General features: G+C 50.5%; 1 protein-coding gene across 1 annotated transcript; it reads right to left on the reverse strand.

The window, feature by feature from the left end:
* Positions 1–5240: 5240 nt before the first annotated feature.
* CUNH21orf140 (chromosome unknown C21orf140 homolog) lies at positions 5241–6255 on the reverse strand. The gene has a single exon (XM_042687357.1). The coding sequence runs from the start codon at positions 6253–6255 to the stop codon at positions 5500–5502; it is 756 nt and encodes a 251-aa protein (XP_042543291.1). The 3' UTR covers positions 5241–5499.
* Between the last annotated feature and the right edge of the window lie 5819 nt (positions 6256–12074).

Genomic DNA, 12074 nt, shown 5'->3' on the forward strand with positions numbered 1-12074 from the left:
TTTAGAGTCTCTCTCTCTCTCTCTCTCTCTCTCTCTCTCACACACACACACACATACACACACACACATGTTGGTTGTGGGAGAGGAGAGTTTTGTGTGCCAATTTTTTTTGAAGTATTTCCTAGTGGGAGAACAGGTTTCAGATCCATTTGCACAGAGGCCTGGACACACAAGTTTCCCTGCTGTGTGGGATGAGATCCCGTAGACTGGAAGCTTCCGCCTGCTCCTCCTCACCCCTGCTCCCCCCACACGCTCCTACTGCCGCAGTTTGTTGCCATCCTGAGTGCCATTCTCGCCGTTACGGAGGCTGTGTGCTGTGCGCTGGTCCAGGAGCGTTGGCCCCGGCTGGCCCGAGAGAGGCTGTGTGCTGTGCGCTGGTCCAGGAGCATTGGCCCCGGCTGGCCTGAGAAGGGAGTTAGGGACAGATTCCTCTGTCAGTGATCCTGTTAACGCTCATTTCACTCCTTCCAGCTGGACCTGAGTCATGCGCTGGCCGCCGGCGGCATCGCCATTTCGAGGCCCAGCCCTCTTTAAGCCTCCTGAAGAAATCCACACAACTTCTTTTATTTCATGTGATTGCTGAGCTGTTCTAGAATGACAGTTCCAAGTAGAGTGAATCCTGAGCTGTGGGGCCCAAAGAGTCCAGAGAAGACGTTCTTGTTCTTTTTCTTTTCTATTATTCTTAAGTAGTTGTAGAAAAGGGTTTCAGTTCATCATGCCAGTTTGTAAGAACAATGCCTCTTTATTGGTGTCCCCCATCTCTCCCAACTCCACCCTGCCCCTCAGTTTACCTGGTTTGATTTGCCTCCACCTGAGCTCCTTGGAGAGGCCTGCTCAGCCTTGGCAAAGTGTTCGATTGGTTCCACTGAGGCCAGCACCCGCCTAGCATGAACAGAGAGGCAGAGGTCTAAAGCTTTGGACTCCAAGGACTTCCAGGCGAGGCCTACACCTGACCTCTTGCCTCTGCCAGAGCTCCTTTACCACGGCAGGTCTGCTCCCACCCCTCACCTGCGCCAGGGCCTCGGCTCCGCCTGCTGCCCACCCTGCAGGGCTAGGGCGCCACCTGTTCTCAGCATGTATGGTCCAGACTGCAGGCACCATTTTGTTCATACGCAACCATTCATGTGCCTCCAAAACTTGAGATAGAGCATCGGCTATTGATACAGAATGAAGTTTGCTTAACCAGTAGATAATCATTTATTTCAAATACAGAAGCCTATCTAGACTTAGCTATTTAAGGCTTGGCTTTGGAATGTGCAGAATATCTAGCTGTCTTCTTGGGAACTTTAGTAGACGTTGAGTACAGGTTGAGTGAAAAGCCATGGCTTTCCTGTGAACCGCTTGGGGTTGGTGTGTTCTGCGACACGGCCTGGCGCTCTTGTACCGCTAGGGGGAGATGACCAGCAGCTCACTGGGGCTGGCATCACTTCGTCTGTACGTCTTGGTTGTAGATGGTTGGACTCAATGGCTGGAAGTAGGTAGGTAGGCGGGTTTGTAGCTTGGCCAGGGCTCCCATCAGGACCGTGGCTGCCCAGCGGCTCTGAAGTAACAAGAGTATGTGGGAAGCAGACAATCATCTTGGAGCAGATGAAAGATTTCACAGAAAGCCTGAACTCAGAACCACATTTTCTACCCACGGCACCAGCCAGGACCTCTCCTGCAGCTCCTGATCAATCTTACCGCATGCGTGCCCGACACAGCGACTTCTTTTTTTAAAGCTTGCAACACATTAGGAGCAGAGGGAAGAACGGCTGTTGGCAGCAAGCATCCCTTCAAGTAAGAAATCCAAACAGAGCAGGCCTGAGAACTCATTGTCTTCAATGCCGCCTGGTGGAGCGGCCCACAGTCCCCACCAGGACGCGCTGATGAAGATGGCCTTGGTCAGGAAGAAGAGGTTAAACTGCGGTGTACATTCGGAGTTTGAGAAGTCAAATAACCTCACCAAAGAAGAAGATTGTGGTCCACGGCCAGCCAAAGCAAAAAGATGACTGAGATCCGATCGCAGCCACCAAGCCAGGTCTGATGGCCACAGGTATAGTCCTGGGAGCAGGAAGGACTGTACTTCGGAGTTTGGATCATGAAATCAGCAACATCAGTGTCACTGTGGAGGCCGGGGTGAAACGAGGATCTAACGAGACAGGGCCGACTCACGGCATGCAGAGCTCACACCCGTGCAGTGGTGCGTGCACCTGTGTGCGCATGCACACTCGCTCACGTGCACACGCACCGTGTCTGCTCTCCCAAGGCCAAGCGCTCCCACTGGGCGTTCATAGTGGGCGTGCAAGGTGGGCACGAGGAAGCAGCAACGGGGGAGAGCGGGCTGGTGAGCACAGGGATCTTCTGTGAGGGTTGAACCCGGGGATCCCTGTGTTCACTCAGCTGGACTGGACTCAACTCTTTTAGGAGCAGCCGCTTTGTTTCAGCATCTCCCTTGTTTCCTGAAGGTGCTTGTGGCATTTAGCACAAGTGACTCCATCTTGGTGTAGTCTGGTCTGTGTGGATGTGGCCAGGAACTCATGGTCCTCTATCTTGTTCACACACAGGAGTCCTAGGCTTGGCACACTGCCTGGTGGGAGGTAGAGGCCCTGCCTCCTCCTCTCCCCCCCCACCCCCCGTGATGAAGTCCCCTTCCTCTCCGTCTCGGCTCCAGGCTCTTCCTTCTTCTGGAAGCTTTTCCCCCAATCCACAATAACAGGGCCTGGACTCAGCCTTTATTGCCAACATCTCCCATCATAGAGCAGTGGTCCCACCACTGGACTGTGGCTGCCTTGGGGACCCTGGCTTATTTTCTTTGAGGTCCCCAGCCCTGGCACACCCTTCCATATCTACTGAAGACCCTGCAGTGTTTGATGAAGGTGTCCTGCTGGGATGGGTGGGATTCTGGTTCCCACCGCCCTGTGACTAGCTGTACGCGCATCTCGGGCATCTTGGTGAGTTACCATCCAGCCTTGCCTTTGTAAATTGAGCTTAATGTCCCCTGTCCTGTGTGTTGTTTGTCTGAACTGAGGTCAAGATGTGAAAAGCCACTTGGTATGTAAAAAGTACAAGTGCTCACACCTGGAGGGGAAGTGTGAGCAACTCAGCCCCACCGGGTGGCCAGGTGTGGCCGGAACTCATCTCATTGGGATTGAGCCAATCAATTGGTAGCAGGCTCCATTTGCTGCTTTGCTCTGAGCTGCTTCTCGGGCAGCTCTGCTTTCTGATGTGTCACTCCAAGCTGTAGGAAGGGAGAATAGCATCACCATGAGCTTTATTCCCAAGGACTTGTCTACAGCTGTGTGGCTCAACCCTGAGGTACCATGTGTGGACATCAGTGGAAAATGCTCTAGACTTGACTATTCCCAGAGAGATTCTGGGCCACACTCACCGGCCCCTGTCCAGCCCCACCAGAAGAAATCTCATGGTTAATTCTCTAACCTGTTGCTGCTGATCTTAAAAAGCGAGGCCAGAGAACAAAATTTCCTTTGATCAAAGCAGCTTGCATGTTTCTACTCTTGCTTCCCAGTGGTAAAAGAAGTAAAAACTCTCCTCTAAGAGTAAAAAGAAAGGAAAGGAGGTCAGCCACATTAGACCTAATGGTGGCCACCTTCTCTTAGAGCTCAGCCTCATGAGCTTTGGTTTTCTGAGCACACACGTGTGTGACGATCTTAAAGCCTTCAACTGATTTTTACTAGAGCGAACTGAGCCTCAGGAAGTAAACTAACTTATCCACAGTATCACAGCTAATAATAAGCTGTAACTTTCTAAACTTGAGATTCCCAACTAGGTCCATTCAATTCCCAAGTCCCTGTGTGCTTCTGGCTGGCAGTTCCCATGCCTTCTATAAAACAACGCTTCTTACTTATGAAGGCACTCTTATGTAACTAAATTGCACATTAAAGCTGGCCAGTTTGATCTCTCTGATTATATGCAGGTTCTCTTTCTCCTGCTTGCATTTCTAATGACTAAAAGAGATCTCCAAGGAATAGAACTCTAAACTCAGATGATTAAATTGGCTTGGTTTTCAAACTAAAGAAAAAATAGCTCCTGTTGGCTTATTTTGTTCGATAACCTAAACACGTGCCATTGTTTTTCTCAGAGGAACATAATGCACCCTAGAAAGGTATCCTACCTCCCCCTCTGCCCCGTGACATACATTCTTGCTGTGACATGCAGCTGGACATGGCCACTTTGCCAACTCATGTCTGGAAAGGTCAGGCATCATGTCCTTCTTCTATCATATAAGTAAGACAAGGCTGGACCTGAATAATCCAGCAGTAAGCATGGTGGCTTGGGAACATGGCCTGAGAACCCGACAGCCCCCGGGGCTGCTTCTTGTCTCCGTTTCCTCATCTGTGGAATAGGAGGGGTGGCCACAGCTGTCCATAGGGTTGTCATGACGACGGAGGTGCAGCTGCTCATTGTTAGGGAGGCTTCGTGATTAATGGATCAAATATGACCTCTAGATTGATATCAGCTCCTCTGCAAGCTTACATCATCGCCAATGGTGAAGATCAGATAAGTTAACTCAGACACACACATACACACACACACACACGCACGCACACACGCACAACAGGAAAGTCACCATCAGAATAATAACCTTGAATCTACCTCTGACTGGTCCTATGTAAAACTGTTAGTGCTTATTACCCTAGAACTCAGGGTACTTGTGAACTAAGTGTGAGGTGATGCAAAACCACTTGTATCCTCATTATCTTGCCCATGTAATTGTAACCCCTCTATATGGTATTTTCACAATTAAAAATCAACACTTATATCGTCACACCCCAGCCACCTACAGTTAGACTCATGCAATGGCAGGACATTGAAGAGACCCAGGACATTTGAATACTGTCATTTGCTCTCTAGGGAATAAAATTCTAAAATATGTGAAACATAGGTGGGAAAAAAGGTTACACAAGCCAAGTGGCAGTGGCTCATGCCTGTCATCCTAGCTACTCAGGAGGCTGAGATCTGAGGATCACGGTTCAAAGCCAGACCAAGCAAGGAAAGTCCACGAGACTCTTATCTCCAATGAAGCACCAGAAAGCCGGAAGAGGATCTGTGGCTTCAATGGTAAAGCACTTGCCTTGAGCTGAAGAGCTCAGGGACAGTGCCCAGGCCCAGAGTTCAAACCCCATCACTGACCAAGATTACACAAATATACTGCACAGTAAGAGTTGGTTCGTCAGGTAAATTGCCAGTTAAAAGTAACATTTTATTTAGCAGGATAAATTATTCATTAGTAGCCATAAACCTAATTGGCCTTGATCTTTGCATTAATGTGGCCCTCACAGAGATTTTAACAAGATGAGAGTTGAGACCCCCTAATTTACCAACAAGCTTTTAATGAATCCTCCAATAAACGCAGGACTTGGCCAACTTCCCTGGGAGCCTCCCAGGCTCCATCGCATTCCCCTGAGATCACCACTGAAGTCTCTGGTGGCAGCGGTATAGAATCAAGCCCAGCAGAATTGGTGGTGAGGGCCATACTTCCTGCTTGCTGGAAGGATCATTCTAAGCAAATTTCCCCAGATAATAGTTTTCCCATCTCCGTACCTTGTTCGTCAGTGTTTTCCACTTGGTTAGGTTTATCCTTTCGATCCCTTTGCTAATTAAATCATTGAAAAGTATATACTGATAAGAATAGACACTGTCAATAGACTGCAAACAAAACTCTTTCCTGTTATTGATGATAAACCATTTCATAGAAGACCAGGCTGAGTCTAGGGGATTCAGGTAATTATAAGGGGAAGGCAGAATGAGAAGTTCATGGCCATAGGACTTGGCCACCTGTGGACAACACGCAATACTTGTTAAGTTAATGCCTGTCGGACTGTCCGGCTGGGCCTCCGCTTTCTTGTCCTCCTTTGGCTTTGCTCCATCCTGTTGCCTTTTCCCTTTCACCACGATGGCACACTTCCCATAGGCCTTCTTCACCACTTCGCAGAACTCGAAGAAAATGTTCTCTTCCTGTCTGATGCAGAGTTCATCTCTGAGGAATATCCGGTACTTCCAGGGCACCCATCCTTGACTGCCTCCACCGTGAACGATGCACCAGGTCGGCGTCTGCATGAAATACCCATCACTGAAATCCTCCCCTGTGACGAGACTTTCCGGGATGTCCGTCTCCCCCAAATACACAGTCTTGAATCCGTCGTATTGCAGGGTCCGCAGGGTTTTCAGGTACTGGAGGCATTGCTTCCTCTTAATGCTATCAAACTGATTTCTGATAATGATGTTTTTTAAAAGAGGGTTTGCAAAATGAAGCATGGTGGCTCCTCGAGCGTTTACCTGTCTTCATCGGGGAGCTCCGATAGCTGAAGGACAATGACCTCACAAAGGGCTTCCTTCTGGCTGTGCTACTCCCATAGTTACACCAGACCCTGAGCATCATGGGAGACACAGGCTCAGAACGGCTCCCTTCTGGCCTATAGGATATGAGAATGGAAAATGGTACTTTGACATCACTCCTGCCATAGATGTAAGTCTTTTGGTTCAGCAGGATGGAAAGAAATACGTAGAAGCCTTCATCCGTACCAGAAATATTTATGGAACACCCATGTGAAGTAGGTATTGTGCCACGCATCAGAGGGACAGCCCGACACAATTCAAGGAGGCTGGTGGGGGTCACTGTGCACACGGAACTCTCACCAGCTGCCTGCCCACTTGCTTACACAATCACCAGTGGATTTACCAGGAGGCAGAAAGAAATAGTAAAGATCAGAACTGAAATGAATAAATGTGGGAGCCAAACAATACAGAAGATCAACAAAATAATTGTCTTTAATCAACAAGATTGATGCACCTTAAGCCAAAGTCACTAAAAGGGAGAGACACCCCAATTAACAAGATTAGAGATTACAAGAGAATTTATGGGGCTGGGAAGGTGGTTCAGTGGTAGAGTGCTTGCCTTGCATGCATGAGGCCCTGGGTTCGATTCCTCAGCACCACATAAGCAGAAAAGGCCAGAAGTGGCGCTGTGGCTCAAGTGGTAGAGCGCTAGCCTTGAGCTGAAGAGCTGAGGTCATGAATATGGCCCGAGGGATATTAAGACTCCGGCCTGCCCCAAGCAATGGGGGCAAGCCACCGTGGGCTGAAAAATTTGGTGTGAGCCAAAGTAAAATTTCCTCCTTACAGTCATTTATCTCAGGATTAACCAATAAGACTGACAATAAGTAACCTTACCACATGCGGCTAGCGTGGGGAGAGCTCTCAGTTCACACTTTGAAGTGGAATTTCTACCGCAGGTGACTGTTTTCGCCGGCATGGAGTATTTGATGGGCCAGTGGAGAGTGGTTTCCCACTTCCCCTGCCTAGGTGGGGCCACGCCAAGCCACGGTCTGCCTAGGGGTGATTCAAGCAAGCCACATGGAGGAGGGCAGGACATTTGGAGAGCTGCTTTGCCCTAACTCACTTTGCGCTCTCGCTCGCTCGCTCGCTCTCACTGTCTTTGCTAAATCTGTGCACACGTCTAGGAGAGGCTGTCCTTTTATGGATGAGAGTGTGTACATGGGAGTATATTGATACCTGTGAGTGTATGTCCATGTGGATGGTGATGGTGGTGGTGGTGGTGGTGGTGTGTATTCCTGGGAGTGTATTTACACATGCGAGTGTGCATGTAGGAAAGTGTTTGGGATGTGTACGTCAACATGTGTGAGCTTGAGTGTGATGGGGCATGTATAAGTGTGTGTGTGTTGAACGTGTGTGTGTGTACATATGTGTGTGGATCGTAAATCCCTGCACCTGCCGGTGCACACCCCGCTATGCTTCCTGTTTTCTGGAAGCTGGGCCAGAAGGAGAAGGGGGAAGCCCACGCTGAGCCCGGCAGCGCTCGCACGGCCCTCCTCCCACGGCCTCCCTGCCGCGCAGCTGGGGACAGGCTGGGATCATTAGTCAGGGTAATTGTCACATTCTCTCCAGCCTCCTTGGTCACGCGATGGGCGGAGGCTGGACGGCACCCCGGCCTTCTCCTGGTCCTCAGCTGGACCAGAAGCAGGTGGCCACAGCGGAGGCTCTGCCCAAAGCTGGACGCCGCTGACGTGAGCGCCACCCAGAGATGGGAGGCTCTCACTGCAGCCTGGCCTGAGCTGGAGCTCTCCACCCAGAGATGGGAGGCTCTCACTGCAGCCTGGCCTGAGCTGGAGCTCTCCACCCAGAGATGGGAGGCTCTCACTGCAGCCTGGCCTGAGCTGGAGCTCTCCACCGATTGTCCACGTGGTTGAGAGGACGTCAAGGTCAGACAAGGACACCTCACCCTCCTGGAACCTGTCTTCACGCAGGATGGAGACGCACCACAGCTCTGAGCATCTGGGTCAGTTCTAAAAGAAACAGTACTCCTTTGTCCTCTGCTAGATGGCCATGCAGACATTTCCATGCAGACACGTTTGTTTCTGTGTAAATGAGGAGATGGAGGACGGGATGGGGCTTCCCGCCTCCCCAGGAGGACCCTAAGTGGCCGGGAGAACCTCGTTGGAGAACCTCAGGCCGGTGGTAGCCATTACTGCTGCTCCCCAGTTTGGGGCTCTGAGCCTCCTAGGTGCAGGGGTCCGCACTCCCTACCCCTGGTGGTCTGTTGGTGCTTGTTACCCTAGAACTCTGGGCACAGGTGGAAGCCACTCATCCTTTCCATACTGACACACGTCATTGTCCAAGTTTCATGACTCCTTCCTCCAACGCTGTGAAGCCGGAAGGGACGGCTGCAGGAACCTGTCTGGATGGCATGGAACCAGCTGCCCTACTGTGTGCATGGGAAAGACATAAACCTAGCTGTCTTCAGCTACTGAAGTCTGGGGATGCTTGTTCTTGCCACTCATGCAGCCCACCATGACTCTAGTCCTCAGTTAAACCGATGACGCTCTTGGGCTGGGAAGGTGGCTCAGTGGTAGAGCGCTTGCCTTGCATGCCTGAGGCCCTGGGTTTGATTCCTCAGCACCACATAAGCAAAAAGAAAAAAAAGCCGGAGTGGCGCTGTGGCTCAAGGGGTAGAGTGCTAGCCTTGAGCTGAAGAGCTGAGGGACAGCGCCCAGGCCCAGAGTTCAGGCCCCACAACCAGACCTCCCCCTCCCCAAAGAATAGATGAAGCTCTTGAGGCCTCCCTCCTGAAAAAAGGATGGTTGGGTGGGGCTTGTACGGAGGAAGAAGAAGAGGAGGAGGTGTCCCGCCCTACCCTACCCCATCTCTCATGAATTCAAGGAGTGGATCTGGAGTGGGCGTTGGCCACCAGTCCCTGCCAGCACCCAGACAGGTGCGTCTCTCACCAAGTCCAGCTCTGAGCTAGCTGCCGGCTGCCTGGCTCCTGACCCACACAAGTAATTTTCTTTCTTCTTACCTGAAAGGAGAAGTCATGCTTGAACAAAGACTTAATGAAACCTTCCAGGGCTTTGGAACCTCATAGACTTCCCTTTGAATCTCTTGTCAGCTGTGGGACACTATTCAAGCTTCTTTGTGTCTGTGAGCCTCAGTAACGCATAGAGTTTATAAGAAGGCCACCAGGGCTGACGTATGGGAATGCACCTGCAATGTCATGATGGTCTTAGAATTCATTTTCTTCCTAGTGCACCTTTAACAGACAGATGGTGTCTGTTCGCCTTTCATTTCTTCTGCTCCTTCCCCAGTGAAATCCTGAGTTTGGATCAGGTGGTCACTGTCCCAGGAGAAGCTCGGGTTCTTTGGGAGGAAATCACACCAACTCCCATGCAAGGCTTAGACCTATCAGCATATTCCATTCCCAAGCCCATTTCCATCCTTCATCTGTGACCAGGAAGCTCAGATGAACCTTAGAATCTTATTTGAACCTTCACCACCACCACTATCAACATCCACCAGCGTCAGTCACCACCAAAGCCAACATCAACCGTGCTACCCCCATCCATGTTACCCACCCCCACAGTTCCCACGCCACCATCACAGTTACCCCCACTACCACCACAGTTACCCCCACCTCGGTTACCCTTCGTAGTTACCCCATAATGTACAGACACACACACACACACACACACACACACACACACACACACACACACAGATTTCCCCCCCCAAAACCCATTCACCTGAATGACAGCATTAGATCTTTCAGTGTGGCCAGTCTGCCAGCATTGTCCCCATTTTCTCTGTAAACTGTTTTAGCGAATGGATGCGCTAAGCCAGGATACTAAAGCAGCGATGAGAAAGCTCAGCTTCGTGCCAACACTTCTGCAGCCAAGACCAATGCTGCTCTTGATGCACTCTATTCTTTGGGAGAAAATAGTTTCCAACTTCTTTATTTTTCAGTGTTTAAACGTTTCTAATTGTTATTGTAAAGGTTACATATGTCAGGTAGAGAGTACATTTCTTTTTGGGCAGTGCCAGGCCTTTCCTTGCTGTCACTTCCCATAGGAGTAACCTTAGTCTTTAAAACAGAATCGCCCTTTCGGATCATCTCAATCCCCTCTGCTACAGATGAGCAGCATTTCTATGGCACCCCCAGAGTGTCCGATCCCCAGCCCAGCCCCCCTGCTGTGACAGCAGGCCACCCCTCTTCCTGCCCTGGACTCTTCTGGATTCCTGAGCGCACCGGGTGTCTGCCTGAGCACAGGCTTTGCTGGTGAACAGTGTGGCTTCTTCGCACGCCCTTGCTCTTCCTAAAGCACCCGAGAGTGGGAGGAAGATGTAGGCCGCCTTCCAAAGTGAGTGCCGGCTTGGCGCAGCTTCTTGAGGCCCACGCTAGGCTCGGCCTCCTCCACAGGGTTCTGCTCTCTCCACGGAAAGCATGCGGCGTCCCCGCGGGGGTCGCCCGGCCTTGCTTTTCAGGGGATGTGCTGAGCTCCAGCGTCCAGGCCAGCCTGGCTGGGCTGCAGGGCTGCGGCACTGCTAACGGTCAGCGAGGAACATTTCAGCACCCTGCGCTGGAGCTCTTTCCTCGTGAGCTCAGAGGTCAAATTTGAATAGTAGACATCTTCTGAGACCTTGTCATTTTTCCTAAGGATGTTGCTGGCCAACCGGAAGAGGATAATCACACTGTAGATGCCAATGATGGTGAGAATGTACCAGGCGGCGCTTGTCCCATCTGGCAGCCACAGGGCCCGGGTGGAGTTGGTGCCATTCCTCCACTCCATGGAGCCACGCAGCAGAGCGGGCCTGGCCTGGCTGAGGGCCTGGGCCTGGCTGGCTCCGTCAGCGTCTACATGATGTCAGAGAGAGAGAGAGAGGAGAGATGAAATGCAGTGTTCAGAGCTACGGACTTCCTGGCCAGGCCAAAGAGTGTGGGAGCTACACACACGTGTGCACATGTGCACACACACACGCACACACACACATATGAAAAATGAAAATCTCAGATTGCTTGAAAAGGCAATGGAATGAACAGGAGCTCAACAACATACACATTCATGTTTTCTAAAAAGCATGACGCAAAACACCAAGTGTTTGATTAGGAGAATGTAAAATCATAAAGGTATCTGTTGTCACTCAAAGTAATCTATCTAGCCAACACTTGCATTGAAAAAATACCCACTATTGGGCTGGGAAGGTGGCTCAGTGGTAGAGCGCTTGCCTTGCATGCATGAGGCCCTGGGTTCGATTCCTCAGCACCATATAAGCAGAACAACCTGGAAGTGGTGCTGTGCTCAAGTGGTAGAGTGCTCGCCTTGAGCTGAAGAGCTGAGGGACAGAGTTCAGGTCTCATGATTGACAAAAAAAAAAAAATTAGGATTTTATGGTGAGATCAGCAGATGATTCATATAGGAAAAAAAAGCAATTGTCAAGATAAGTAGGGAAAAAAGTATCTGAAAAGAATAACGTGAATTAGCTTCACCAGAAATTTAAATCTAGCCAGCCAGAAAAGTTAACTTATGTTAACTCTTAAATAAATGAAGCTTTATCAGCTTCATTTATTTATCAGCTGGGGTTTAAAAGTGGCTCACACCTGTAATCCTAGCTACTCAGGTGGCTGAGATCAGAGGATCGCAGATTGAAGCCAGCTCAGGTAGGAAGGTCCCCGTGAGACTCTTATCTCCAATTAACCACCAGAAAACCAGAACTGGTGCCCTGGCTCATGCAGTAGAGTGCTAGCCTTGAACACAAGGAGGTTCAGGGACAGTGCCCAGGCTGTG

The sequence above is a fragment of the Dipodomys spectabilis genome, unplaced genomic scaffold (genome assembly GCF_019054845.1).
Source record: "Dipodomys spectabilis isolate Male_0828 unplaced genomic scaffold, ASM1905484v1 ptg000107l, whole genome shotgun sequence".
Lineage (NCBI taxonomy): Eukaryota > Metazoa > Chordata > Mammalia > Rodentia > Heteromyidae > Dipodomys > Dipodomys spectabilis.

Coding starts and splice junctions, on each gene's coding strand:
- CUNH21orf140 (XM_042687357.1), bottom strand. CDS start 6,255: ATGCTTCATTTTGCAAACCCTCTTTTAAAAAACATCATTATCAGAAAT.